Genomic DNA, 15581 nt, shown 5'->3' on the forward strand with positions numbered 1-15581 from the left:
TCTCAGCACCAAAAACGACAAAAACCACGTGACTTGTTAGACCAATCAGATTCTGTCGATAATTTCCGTGAAAAGCGGAACGTGCCGATTGAATTTCAATAAATTTATTCATATATATGAATTGCATTTCTATTATTTCTTTGTTTGCAAAAATAATTTATTTATTGTTAGACACGTGTTACACATAAAATAAGTTCAAATAATGATGAAAATAAGAGTACCGGAAGTGGCGGCGGAAATATACGAAGTAACACGAAGATTTGAAATTCAAAGCAGCAAGCTGTACAAATATTGCCCATTGAATTTTACAACGATTTTCAAGACTTCTTTTGACTGCTAACGGTGAGTATTTGCCTTTAGCAAATTGTGTATGTTCTTTTCGTATATTTTGTGCATGATAGAGTCTATTAGCATTCTACATAATGTTAAACTGTTCGATAGTTGGTACTGGATAAAAACGACGTCGAGTCTGTTTCAATGGCTGCAAAATGTATATATATATTTGTAAGACGTCTGACGATTTTGAAAGTGCTTCTGTCTATGCGAGTTGAATGTACTTTTTAAACAGTTGAATTGGCAGCATTATGATATATTAAACGGGGTAATAACTGGCCATTATTTTCATTTGATGTGATTTAAGCAAGAGTTATTCCCCATAACCGCCATATAGTTGAATCCATACTTTTCAAAACCTCGTGGCCGCCATCTTAGGTGATAAACCCATAGAATCCTAACACTTTGTAGTTTTCAGGTTTGTAACTTTGTCATTTTACTGAAAAAAATCATTGCAGTGGGTATACTGATTGCCCGATGTTGGGGCTACCAACACATCCAAAGAAAACAAATTTTAACACAGTGGAATCATCATAGCCAGCCCAAATGTTTGGTAGCATAAAGGGGAGAAATGTGTTACTTTCCTTTTTGACCTTTTGTTCACCCCGCAAAAAGAAACTTTTGTAAAGTGTGGATTGGTCTATTGTACAGTTGTAGGGCAACATTCCCAGAGCTGTGGAAAATATAAAATATAGTATTTAACACGGCGTACTTTGGACATTGGTACATAACTAACCAATACCACTATTAGTAAGTACTAAGCAGGTAAATCGTTTATTATGGTGGCATGTGTTACAATACAATGAAAACTGAGAAATATTCAATACAATATTATCATTCAAACATCCAAACCTATATGCCACTTTAAAAAAAAAAGGAAAAATATGCACTATTATAGTGCCTGGTTTTACTCTAAAATACACGAAAACCCCAGACCCCTTGCCTCAACAAAGCTATCCACGCCCCCCCTAACCACAAATCCTGTATCCGCCCCTGGGACTAATATAAGTTAAATACCCATTGAATGGAATTAAAAAAGAAAAACAATCCCCATTCTGTTTCAATATATTTATTTTGTTTAAAAGAAAACAAAATAATAATTTCCACCTTATTAAAAGGAAAGTTAATATTCATATTTGAATATTTTATGTAATAAAATGACTATTTTGTAAAAGTCTGACAGAAATCTGAGTTAGTTTAACTTTTCTATTGGCCCATAATTTTAGGAAGATTAGGACAGAATGGCCTATAACTTTTCTGGTAAATATGCCAGATGTCCTATACTTACTGAAAAATTATTTCAATCTGAAACCCTGAAAGGTGATTTAAATAATTTAATTGGTACAATTGTTGTCTAGTCAGCTAGGAGGCTACTTTGAACTAGTTATAATGTTGCAATTTCTAAGATTAAATGTGGAAATAATAAAAATCATGAGCTTTTCTTCCATTACCTACCCGACCCGAGAAACCCGAAACTGAAAAAATCAGAACCGACCCGACCCGAAAATTTTTGGAACCGTGACAGCCCTACCACTGATACATATAAAGAAAGAAGGCTTGCAACTCTTTTCTAGTCATTCGCCTCACCTCGCTTCAACTTCGCTCGATTATTCATTTAAATCAGAATAAAACATGGGATATGCATACATTAATAATTTTGTTATACATTCCTCTTCCTTTTCATATTCCAGTTAGTTTTTATATGCCCCCGATTTGTAAATATTTCGATGAAATTAGGGTAAATTTTGTTCATGTGGCAGTGCATCAACCGGGACGGAAGTACCCGGTATTTTTTGGCGTCATCATAATGTGTACATGATCTAGAATTTGCTGTCAAGAAATTTTTGTTACATCACTCAAAGCTTCGTGTCCAATTTTTCAGACTCAAAATATCATTCTAAATATTGTTGAAAATTGAAGAATGGTATGAGGACCAAGTCACCTAGGAAGGCCGAGATAGTTGGACTTGAAAAAATTAAAATACAATTGAAATTAAATTCGTTAAGAATGAGTGATGTAACGAGGACACTTAAAGTTCAAGTCAAATTAATCAATAAAAACTAATACATTTCTTTATTGTGACACCAATCTTATTTTCTTTAGTTCTTTGAATATTTTTTCTTGTTTGGTCAAGGCTAGTTAAAAATTTGCAAGAGTAGATTGACTGGTCAGGTGTAGTATTCCAAAAAAAAAATCATATATATCAAACCCTGCATCAGTCAAAATTTATTTTCAAAGAATTGTTGAACATGTGAATTTGAAGTTTGGACAAATACATGTCTTGGTCACTAAAGTCTTGTCTGAATGGTCGGACAACTCCACCCTGCTCTCTCTCTCTCTCTCTCTCTCTCTCTCTCTCTCTCTCTCTCTCTCTCTCTCTCTCTCTCTCTCTCTCTCTCTCTCTCTCTTTTGCCCTGCACATAATTTCTTTTTACCAAACCTATGTGAAGAAATGTAAAGTATCACTGTCTAAGTAATTTTAAACATTAAAAGGTAAACATTTAATATTCATCCTCACATTGGCAATGGTAAGTGATTTCCATAGTAGGTAACAGATGATGCCAAACAATTATTGGGCCAAAATTAAAATTAGCTTTTTTTGGCATTGCCCTCTGACTCAGGTAAATCGCCATCGGTGGGGTCCTAAAAATATTTTTCAACTGATACAGATTGTAATTTTTTTCACAATATTTATCCAAATTTGGATGTCTGTATGTTTCAGTTATATACAAAATAGGAAATAATCATGTAAATGCTTGACTGATCCTACGGTTTTCATTTGAAAGCGTCTATTTGAATATGTTGAATATGCATATATTTCACGAATCCATAGACATAAATCGATTCATGTCTATGAAAAATCCAAGCATAGCTGTCGAAAACAATAATGTAAACTCGGTATAACAGACTTTATGCGACAATTTGTTTTTAAATGGCAAAAATATACTGATGAATTTGTTGTAAAAGTTTGAATTAGAATTTCAAGGTACAGTGTCCTGTGCCAATTGCTTGTGGCCATGCTTGGATTCATGCATACATTCATGTAAATTCAATGAAGGTGCATTTTAATGCCCTGTTCACACCGAGAGTTTAATTCGAATTAAACGTAAGTTTACTGCAAATTAGCTTCGTTTAGCGTTCACACGGAGAATTTAACGCGAATTAGTTTACTTCGAATTAGTTTACTGCGCATTAAATTACTTCTCATTAGCTCCGTGAACGCTAAGCGAAGCTAATTCGAATTAAATTCTGATGCATGCGTAATTGCAAAATTGATTCAAATGCCACTTGACGGTGGTCAGCTATAGGTACTTATGCTATTTTTTGAGTAAAAAACTAAGGCAAAGTTTGTAAATCATTAAAATGTGTCGTACAGACACTTTGCCATTATGTCAAATGGATCTGCTTAATTTACTGCGAATTGAATTCTCTGTGTGAACAGGGCATTAATACCATTGAAGGTTTAAAACTAATAGGGTTTGGAAATAAATAACAACTGGGAATCAATTTGGGACTTCAATTGTTGTTAAGCAATTGGAAACCTGTGAAGTCTGGATACTAACAACATTTCTGAAATTGAAAAAAAATATGTCCCCTACCTACCGACCCAAATGTGTTAAGACTGAGTCGGCAATGCCAAACCAACAATATTTTAATTGTGGCCTTGATAAAGTGGTAAAGATAAAAGCCAAGACTGGAGTATAAAAATGATTTTTTTTTTATTTCAGCAAATTGAGTAGATCAAGCTTCACCATGTCATATGATTTCTACATAGAAGGGGACACAGATTCTGAAATGGTGTGTATGATTTAGTTTATTTATTCATAAGCAATTTGTAATAGAGAGAATATCATGAATACTAAGTTCAAATTGTGTTTCTTATTCCCCATTTTCAAAAGGTGAGCTATTTCCCCTGAAGGGAACTCTTTTACTGTGTTTAATACGCATGCGTTATAAATAAAGTCACTTCCGCGGACGTTCTTGATGTATTATTATTATTATATTTTTCTTGGCCCATTACATGTATCACATGCACCACACAAAACACTAAAATATATTGTCAAATCTATGTAATTTTTTTTTTTTTTTTGGTGTTGTTGCTCATGTGGATGGTAGATACTTTTTTTTTAAAGTCAGAAAATTTATTTACTGTTTATTGAGATTTTTATCAAAAATTTAAAAATTATCTTCAATTCTAAAAAAAAATTTCCCTCACTCCCTCCTCTGTCTGAAACCCTTCAGATGGCAATTCCAAACACACGATATTTTAAGGATGGCTTAATAAATCATCTCATTTATTTGGATGATGCAATTTATAATTAGAATTAATTTTGTTTTTATGTTTTCAAACTTCATTTTGGTTGCAAGTTTGTAATTAAAATCAATTATTTTGTTTATTTCATCTGCTTAAGAAATTTTAAAAGAAATTTTACTTCAAAGCTGACCATCTCATTAAAATTATACCACTGGTGGATTTTTTTTTTTTTTGCCAAATTTGGGTTTGATGAATCAGCTGATATTTTTATTTAGTGTTACTCACAAAATGTTTTGGTCGGGACAAGTGAAATATTTGTTTATGGCAGCAAGAAATTCTGAAATTTCGACAAAAAAAATTTGTGATCTAAAAGTTAGTGTGAATCGGAGCCCTGAATTGAGGAAATTATTTGACAGGCGTATCATGCTTTGACGGAACACTCTATAGCAGTTTGTTTTTTGTCACTAGGCAGCTATTTTCATTTGAGTGTCCTCTGTAAACATAAAACCTGTTTATTTCAGTCCAAGGATGTTTGGCCCCATTATTTAAAAAATCCAAACACAATGACCCTTGATTTTTTAGGACTGTTACGGGAAAGAGACTTTTTTTCTCACCTTATCACATGAGTAACTGCAATAAAAATATAACTGATTATATTGTAGCTTCCCATCAGTGATGATGATGATGATGAAGGTGCATTTGAAGGAGATGAAGACTTGCTGTATTTGGCTACTGACCAGCAAGAGGAGGAAGTACGTGTAGTTTAAAATTTGATTTGTACAAAATGTTCATTTAAATTTGAAAATCATTACCTTTAAGAGTGAAATAAGGCCACAAGGGGGATTAAAGTTATACAAGGGATTATATATTTAAAATCATCAAAAGTTAATTTTGAAGAACAGGAATGTCATAATAATAATTGGTAATTTAATCAGTGATAATTCTATACCAAAGGATGACAGCACTTAATGATATGCAAAATATATTAAATATTAATTAAATTCAATATTTCAGATTGATTTCTCTGATTCTGACAACATTGGTGATGGAGAAGATTCCTATTACTTTGATGCAGAGGATGGTGAAGAATTTTATTTGGAAGACTCTGAAATGGATGAGGTAACTAGTGTACATTTTATTTAAAATTGTTGAGGCCTAAAAAAAAAATTACTTGTTTGCAGTTGCCTACCGACCCACTAAACATGCTGAAAATGCACCCTACCGAAACTTTTATTTTTTAGCAATTTGGTAATTTATTTTTTTTTTAGTTTTAAAGTTATTTAAACTGTTTCATTTTCAATTTTTGACTTTTGTTTTTAATCTATCAGTAGTTTATAACAAGAGTGGATCTTTCTCATATTAAGTAGGCCCAGGAACATGATGAAAACATGGAAAACCCCTATTAATCATGTTAATTGTTATTTAACAAAAGTCTTTATTTTATTTTTTTTTTTCAAATAAAAAAAAATGCCTAGATTTCTACCTACCTACCAGTCTGAAAATTAAAGGTCGGCAACTTCAAACAAAGAATTTTTTAAGCTTGGCCCAACCAAATGATACCCATGATCTTTAAACCTCCTGTACATGGTATACAGTCCAGATCATATTCAAAATGTTGATTTCAAATTTCATTTGAACATGCCATTACATCAACTATTTAATGAAATAGAAAATTGTTATTGAGTGGTTTGCTTATCTCTGACATAAAATTATCAATAAAGGAGTCACAATGTAATGGTAAATGAATAAATAAGATTGTTTTCAGAAGAGACTCTGTATTGATAAATGCTGATCTAAAAAAAACTTGTATCATCATGATCATATTTATTCACAATGAGGGGTGGAATGAAACACTGATTTTAAGATACAACAAGTGTCTTGATACATTAACACAGTATGATAGGTATCTCGATATTATGTTAGTTATAGAACTTAAAAAAATTATTTCATTTTTTGTTGACATTATATCAAAAAAAAATTCTATATCAAATTTGTGCTTTGAAATTAATGCTTAAAGTTCATCAATTTGATTGACTTAAACTTTACAAAAACATCAAAGAACACTGACTAAAACACAAGTATTATTAAATGCTGAAACTCTGTACCTAAGTTGAGATTACAAAAAACCCAGTTTGTTTCAAAATTTCAAATTGTTAAAATTAGAGAATCCGTATTTTGTTATGAGCTGTGAGTACCAGATGGACTAACAATTAATACCAAATTTTCTGGAAACTATTTACACAGTGAACTTTTCACATTTTCATGTCTAATCATCTGAAGCAATGAAAAAGTTTGATTAAAACTGCAAATGATCAAGTCTGATACTGGCACGATCTCGCACATAGCACAAACGATTCTACATGATTGGTTTGTCAACAATAACCTTGCAGCCACTGTAATTAACAACTAATTAGTTCTAAATTTTAAAGTGTATTTTCAATATTATCATGATAACCATCGTCTCTTTGCTTCATACAAGCCACCATTTTCCAAGGACAGGTACTTTAATTTCAATTTTGGATATGTCAGTAGTGTATTGTTTCATATCGATATTTTAAATATCGTAAACCTTATGTTAGAGGAAAATATCTGTATGTTTCGATATATCGTCCTTAACCCTAATATTTATTATGCTTCCTGTCAGTTTGTCTCTATATAACCCATACCCTACTATTCTCGCATAGTGGTCTAAGGATTTACATGGCGTAAGCATGCTTTGCCAAAATAGTGCACGGCCTTATTTACTGAATAAAATTCTTCAATGTGCACGCAGGGAATTGAACTTACGAATATGAGATTGCCAGTTCAATGCCTTATCGATTGCCCCACAGATATGATCACTGATTGGGGGAATTTTATGTAATCTATATAAATTTGATAAACTTAATTTATACACTTGACACAAGAAGGAGAAATTTAACAAATATTTTTTGAAAACAGTTGTATTATTCCAAGGAACCTTAGATAAATGTGTACAATAAAGTTTCAAACTAATTACATACAGATCATTAGATGAAATGAAATCATGGGGTCATTAATATTTTTTAAATTTGATGAATTTCTGTCTCATCTCTGACTGCTGAAAGTACATATTTGATTGAAGTCATGCATGAAAACTAATTTTTTTTTTGTTTCTTTAGGATGAAAGATACTGGAATGAGGAAGTTCACAGTGACTCCACAGTTACCAGAGCACAAAGTCTACTGATGTACATTTTGTTCACCTTGACACACAGACTAACTAAAGTTGCCAGTGCTGACCTTTTGGAACTTATAAACCTGCACATTCCAAATCTTTTCCCAAGATCCAATTACTTCATCGAAAAGTTTTTCAGTGTTGCAGATCACATGGACACCATTGAAAAACATTTTGTTTGTGAACAGTGCCAAGGATATATGGGCAAGGAGATTATTCAGACGTGTGTGTATTGTGGCTGGGAGAACAGAGAAAGTGAAACAACTGCAAACTTTTTCCTGGTTTTACCATTACATTCCCAAATAGAGAACTATTTAAAAGTGAATGGACTGCCGCAACAAAACAGAACTCCTGATGGTGTGTTAACTTGTGTTGCTGATGGAGCAGTCTACAAAGAGCTGCGTGAGAACGGGACCATTGGCGAGGATGACTTAAGCTTTCAATGGAATTGTGATGGGATGCCCGTTTTCAAGTCATCGGGATATTCCGTTTGGCCTATCCAACTCATGCTGAATGAATGTTCGCCATCAGAGAGGAAAAAGAATGTCATTTTAGCGGCATTGTGGTTTGGGCATGGCAAGCCCAGAATGGACAGTTTTCTGACACCATTTGTCGATATGTGCAACAACCTTAGTAAAGAGGGAGTCACTTGGATAGATACCATTGGTCAGAAACACTGCACAAAGATTCACACCCTTATCTGCACCAGTGATGCAGTGGCAAGGCCAGCCTTGAGGAACGCCAAACAATTTAATGGACAGTTTGGGTGTGATTGGTGTTTACACCCAGGAGAGGTTGTTGGGAAGGGAGATGGACACGTAAGGGCATATCCTTCAGATGCACACCCTGAGAGGACCCATGCATCAGTGCTCGAGGATGGACTATTAGCCTGTACCTCATCTCGTGCAGTCAATGGAATCAAAGGACTAAGCCCATTATGCTTACTAAGTGTGTTCAATATGGTGGCAGGATTTGTACCTGACTACTTACACAATGTGTGCCAGGGTGTTACTCGGCAGTTTACAAGCCTTTGGTTGGACACCCACAACAAAGGAAAGCCATTCTATATTGGACGACAGTGGGAGGAACTGGACAGGAAGCTGCTGAAACTAAAACCTCCATTTGAAATTACTCGTAGACCACGTTCTCTGTCCACTCGGCGGTTTTGGAAAGCATCAGAGTGGAGAGCTTTCCTAATTTTCTACTCCCTGATCATTCTACGAGGCACTCTTCCACAACAGTATGTTAACCATTTCTTCCTCTTGGTGTTTGCGATATACACACTACTGCAGTCATCGGTAACTTTGAACGAAGTTGACTGTGCTGAGAGAGCTCTCAGAAAGTTCGTACATCAAGTAGGAGAATTATATGGAACTGAACACATGAGCTTCAATGTCCATCAGCTCTTACATGTTGCCCAGAGTGTCCGTAATTGGGGTCCAATATGGGGTACATCTACATTTCCTTTCGAGGGCAATGGAGGACATTTATTGACGATGTTTAAGGGAACCCAACATGTATCAACGCAGATATGCAAATCTTTGATTTTGTTTCAAGAAGCAAAGAGACTTTCCTTGTTTCATTTGTGTAATGCATCTGACTCAGTGAAATTTTTCTGTGACAAGTTACAAGGTAAAAAAACATCACAAATCTTACATCAGGATTAATAAGGAGCTTCTTGTAGTTGAAAAAAAATGTACATAGAGCGTTATCAGTTTTTGAACAATTAGCCATAGAGAATCACTTGAACATTAATTTGGAAAATCCATGTGGTGTATTTTTTGATAGATTTTTGTTTAAAGACAATTTGGTTTATTCTCAGTCTTACACGAAGAGTGATGGAAAATCAATTAACTATGTAATCAAAACTCTGTCTGGTGATTTTTACATTGTTGAGAAGTTATTGTTATTTAATGAAGAATGTGAACATGTTTCTTCTGAATGTGGATGTAAAACACCTTACATTGTTGGAAAAAAACTTGAGAAAACAAATGAGCTGTTGTTTATTGACACAGATACTGGTGCTTCATCTTTTTTTATAACAACAGTCAAGGAAACCCAAGCTAGAGTTGTCATTGACATTGAGGACTTTTACTCAAAATGTCTATTATTGGTCAGTGGTCTTGTAAAAATTGTTGTGTGTTTGCCAAACCATTATGAATGGGATTGAACATTTTTTCATGATGTGTAATGTATGTATATAAATCATGTAGATGTATCAGTAATGTTATGAAATCTAGTTGGACATGTTGAAATGATGACATTACCATGAAAAAATTATCATTTTAATTGTATTCATGTTTGCTTTAATGAACTCATCACCAAGTTGCTGACAGCATGCATGTGTAGATAATGTGTAGCCAAAATAGCTAGCTTTCCAAGTTGTTCCAAGTTGTACATGTTGTATGTTGAATTATATTTTCCTCAACAAAGATTAGATACAACTGTATCTCAAGCTGGTATTTTCGTTGTGTATACTTTTGAAATGAAATAAAACACGTGTTAAAATACATGTGATTATATGAATTGGTAAAGAATAAAATGTATATGAATGCAATTAACTCTTGTTGTTTTCTTACAAGTCGTATAATACAGTTAAACTTTGTTATCTCGAAACTGATGGGAATGAGATAAAACTTCCAAAACATGTAAAGATTAAATACTAAATGAATATGTGGTTGGGCCGGACTTCCATTCATGGTATTCAAGATATTAAGTTCGAGATACCAAAGTCCAACTGTGTTAAAATAAACAGTTGTTGAAAACTGGTGTAAGAACTGTGAATTCCATCAAACAAATATTAAGGTAGAATCAGTATTGGTATTTGCATAGATTTTATTCTGCATGTTAATGAAATGTTGCATTGAAATGTTTTTAAAAAAACTCGTGCAATTGAATCAGAAAATCTGAATACTTTCCTACAATTAAAAAAATAATGCACAATTCTTTGCACATGTATATAAGAGTTGATTTATAGACGGTATCATTTTGAAATGCAATTTAGAAAGGCCAAAGTATTTCTAGCTATAAACCTACAGAACTCCACTTGAATTAAAAAGATCATATAGTCAGACTTCAAGTGAATAAGATTCAGGAGTTTTTCTGTATGGAGTAGAATGGCATTACAAGAGGGTAATTTAATTTCATTGATAAAAAATTTCAGCCGAATAATTTAAACCCACAATTTTCAATAGTTTTGAGAGTATTTATGCAATCCGCAACAATTCGATGTGCACGGAATTGGTTTTATATATTTCAATGCGATGTTTCATATCCTATTTAGTCCTGGGCGGAGAAAAAAACATTGGGATACAAAATGAAAAACAATTACGGATGTAACAACTGGTTGTTTTTATAAGTATTGTGTGTTTTAATTAATTTCCCTTGTGAGGTTTTTTATGTATGAGTATTTTATAAGTCACACAGTTCTTTTTGATTCCATATTCTACTACGTTTTGATAGACCAGTTTTTATAGGTCAATTTGGTCACTTTTACTTATGATGAAGTAATTAGAAGCTGTTAAGAAAATTGTACCAAAAGATTGAAACACGTATGAAGAATAGCATCTCTTATTGCCATTATTGCATATTCTGGCCGTTCAGGATACACTTATTCATAGAACCTTCAACATGTTGAATCAATGAATGAATGTTTGCATCACCTTTTAAAACAAAGGAAAAAATAATAATGGATTTTAATGACAAGGTTGTCATACCAGTTTTGTTTATAAACATTCAACAAGTATTTCAGTATAGAATAAATATTTTTCATTTGTATTAGCTATACCATTGTAGTAACTTTTAAATGATATTAATAATCAGATAATAATAATGATAAAAAAAAAACAAACACACACAAAAAAGGGGGAGGACCAAACAAATAGATAGAATACCCAGGTAAACTTATTTTTTGAAATGTGAGGGGAAAAAAATCACAATTATATTAATGAAATCCTTTAAAAAAAATAAATAAAACAATTGTTTTTTGATACACCATAGAGAAATAAACTTTGAATTTTGTATTTAGCATAGTGAAAAATTTGATTGACTTTGCAAAAACTTGGGAAATTTGATTGACTTTGTCGAAAAACTTTTGAACTTTGATTTACTATGGCGAAAACTTTGGAACTTTGATTTACTATAGTGAAAACTTTGTAACTTTGATTTACTATGGCAAAAACTTTGGAACTTTGATTAACTTTGGCGAAAACTTTGGAACTTTGATTTACTATAGTGTAAACTTTAGAACTTTGATTTACTTTGGTGAAAACTTTGGAACTTTGATTAACTTTGGCGAAAACTTTGGAACTTTGATTTACTATGGTGAAAACTTTGGAACTTTGATTAACTTTGGCGAAAACTTTGGAACTTTGATTTACTATGGCGAAAACTTTGAAACTTTGATTTACTATGGCGAAAACTTTGAAACTTTGATTTACTATAGTAATTACTTTGGAACTTTGATTAACTTTGGCGAAAACTTTGGAACTTTGATTTACTATGGCGAAAACTTTGAAACTTTGATTTACTATGACAAAAACTTTGGAACTTTGATTAACTTTGACGAAAACTTTGGAACTTTGATTTACTATAGTAAACTATAGTTAACTATAGTAAACTATAGTTAACTATAGTTTACTATAGTATTTTTTTGTTAGGGAAGTGCAAAATAAATATATTGTGCAAAGTTAGATCAATTCATCATGATCTCCGGTACATAGAAAGTGATGGGGGCAGGTTTAATTTTAACTCGTTAAGAAATTATTTTAGGAAAAATTCAACTTACCAACGTAAGAAGGGGTATTTTCCACACCTTATCGCGATCTATACAAAATTGGATAAACTACACACAATCCCCTAGCAATATTCAGTTACAGGACATCCTTCTCTTGTAGATTCACACAGAATATCTTCAATTTGTCCTTGTTTATCACTTGTGCCAGTCCAATATAAACACGATTCATAAACTCTAACTCTGTCTACGGACGTGTAAGGGGAGCGTGTGCTGTTTGAATATGTGTATATCTGACAATATAGGGAAAGGGATATTAATATTTCAAATGTTCAACATTATTACAGCACAACTTAGCTCAAAAAAGAATCATAACTCTTGAATTATGAATAACAAATCCCAAAAATGAATCTACATGCCATGTAAGAACTTTCCCCGTCATGTATGCATTGGCTTGACGTCATATTCCATTATGACGTCATATTTCTGTAGGTCAGAGTAGTTGCTACAGTTTGATCGGGCAGCCTTATCCTAGCTGAGTTTTAAGAAAAAATCATGATGACATTACTCATTCACACATTCGTTATAAAAAAAAATTGAAGATAGGTGATTTAAAAATAAAATCGGGATCGGGATGATAAACAAGATGCCCCTGGGCCATAGGTCACCTGAGCATTATGCACAAATTTTCCAGTTATTGAATTTGATTCATGTTTTACGGAAGGAACACAGGATACAGAAGAATAGAAAGACTATTTATGAAGCGCTATCGTGAGGAGGGTGATGGAGGAAAGCGATACGTGATGGACGATTGAAGATGCGATCAGCCCACAAGAAGTTCATCAGTTATTATGTGAAAGTTCAGTCTTTACATTTCTGCAAAGACTTGTGCTTGAAATTACGGAAGCGGTTTGGACTGTGTGTGTCATTGAAAACTGTTGTTTCTTTGAGGAAGTCGCTGAGGTTCCGTGGGAAATATACCAGATACTTCCAGATCATTAGTGAAAAGAATCAGAGGATAAGAATTGCTTTATCTTTTTCTAACAATGATTCATCAAAATATGCATTTCATAACAAATTGACTGCTAATTTTAAGACTTAAACACACGTATATGCCCACAATTTCTTTGTCTAAGATTTGTTTGTTTGTTGTAGGATTTTTACGTTTTGAATATACATTCACATTTTTAAGAATGTTTTACATTCATTGAAATGATATAGTCTTTAGCAGACTTGTCAACATTTTGCATATTCTTATGCAGTCAAACATTGTGTTGTACTGGTCAATATATTGTCAGACCAGATACATGCACCTTATTTTGGTACTGTGAAGTGATATAAATAACCAAATATGCCCTGAATTATATTTAACAACCTTCAGCATCCTCTATAAAAGACATAAATGGCATGCTTTATGACTTTGCTATAACAAATTATAATGGCTATCAACAACATGCTGTGTACACAGCCATTTCTTCTGCATTTCAACTTGTGTGCTACCTTTATAATTTGTATCCATACTTGACTTTTATTCAAACGGTCATCTTGAGGCCAACCTTCAAAAAAATATTTGTTTGGAATTGCCGCTTTTGTTGCACTACAACTCAAACAGCAATAAAATTTTCATGTTAGATCTGTTCATTTATTAACAGTCAAATAACTTTCATTGTCAAATTTTTATCAGTAGTTTATTTGTAAAAATCTTTTTTAACAATACTTGAATCAGTTTATTTCATGGCATTTCTCTTCGAAATTTAGCCCTTTGTTAAGACAACCCTTACCAACTGTGGGAACCACATAAAAATTTCGAATACTTGGGATATTTTGTGGAAAAGCGGGAGGGGGTGCTTGGTATATTCTGAACTGATTTTTAATTTCAACATGACAGACTTTTATCAAGTTCAATGTGCAATCTATTACAATAGCTCTTTCCAGGTATCGGTAAACGTATTATTCCGTTTAATTTTTTTTATTCACCTTTTGGAGATGCATAAATGTTCAGCTATTCAACGTGTTGCTTGAATGTTTTCACATCAAATGATCAAACCTGGTCTTACATTTTGGCGACTTTCATTTTGTCAAATCGCTATATTGTGAATACTATGAAGAAAATGTTTTATTGACCAGTGTTGTTGAATTAAACCTGTCAGTGACTTTAAAGCGTTATTTTGATAAATGATTATGTTAATTAATTGTAACAATCAAGTACCGGGTAAGACGCCGAAAGAGTAAAAAAAAATATGTTCAATATTTTGCCAATAAAATTCATATTTCAATAAGGTGGGTGGCAATTCCAAACAAACTATAATTTGAATTTGGTCTGACTGATGTTTTCCTAAAACTTGTGGGTCCTTACAAAATTTTTACTAGCATGCTTTGCCTACACAACCGACGGATTTCAACAAATCTGCTTTAGGTTCAGTAACATGAATTTTATGAATAACTTCCATTTATACTGTTGTAGGCTAGATTGTTGATGTCCCTACGAGCCCTCAGAAGTAAAGAAAAGTTTGAAGACGCTGTCTTTACTGATGAGACGAAAGTGGAAATGAGTGCCAATGGGCTACTTCACCTTAGAAAAGGCTCCCCACATCAAAGAGACCAAAACCAAAACATTCATACAAGGTATCTTTTGTGTTAACAGTGTGTATAAAGTTTTGAATGTGCCTAAAAACATGAACCGACACTGCCTGAAGACAATGAACCGATTGTGCCTGATGACATGAACCGACTCTGCCTGAAGTCATGAACTGACTGTGTCTGAAGTCATGAATTGACTATGCCTGAAGACATGAACCGACACTGCCTGTAGACATGAACCGACTGTGCCTGAAGTCATGAACTGACTGTGTCTGAAGTCATGAACTGTCTGTGCCTGAAGACATAAACCGACACTGCCCGAAGACATGAACGGACTGTGTCTGAAGTCATGAACCGACTGTGCCTGAAGTCATGAACTGTCTGTGCCTGAAGACATGAACCGACACTGCCCGAAGACATGAACTGACTGTGTCTGAAGTCATGAACCGACCCTGCCTAAAGTCATGAACCGACTGTGCCTGAAGA

The 15581-nt window shown here is 33.4% G+C and overlaps 1 protein-coding gene across 1 annotated transcript; it reads left to right on the plus strand.

Annotated features, from left to right (window-relative positions):
- The first annotated feature begins 4065 nt into the window (after positions 1-4065).
- LOC134261548 (uncharacterized) lies at positions 4066-15356 on the plus strand. Its single transcript, XM_062743974.1, has 7 exons — positions 4066-4131; positions 5251-5340; positions 5603-5707; positions 7729-9415; positions 9703-9896; positions 14980-15140; positions 15305-15356. The coding sequence occupies exons 1-7, from the start codon at positions 4087-4089 to the stop codon at positions 15354-15356; spliced, it is 2334 nt and encodes a 777-aa protein (XP_062599958.1). The 5' UTR covers positions 4066-4086.
- Positions 15357-15581: the final 225 nt, after the last annotated feature.

Source organism: Saccostrea cucullata, unplaced genomic scaffold (assembly GCF_032062105.1).
Source record: "Saccostrea cucullata isolate Sc308-1 unplaced genomic scaffold, CSIRO_AGI_Scuc_v1 ctg865, whole genome shotgun sequence".
Classification (NCBI taxonomy): domain Eukaryota; kingdom Metazoa; phylum Mollusca; class Bivalvia; order Ostreida; family Ostreidae; genus Saccostrea; species Saccostrea cuccullata.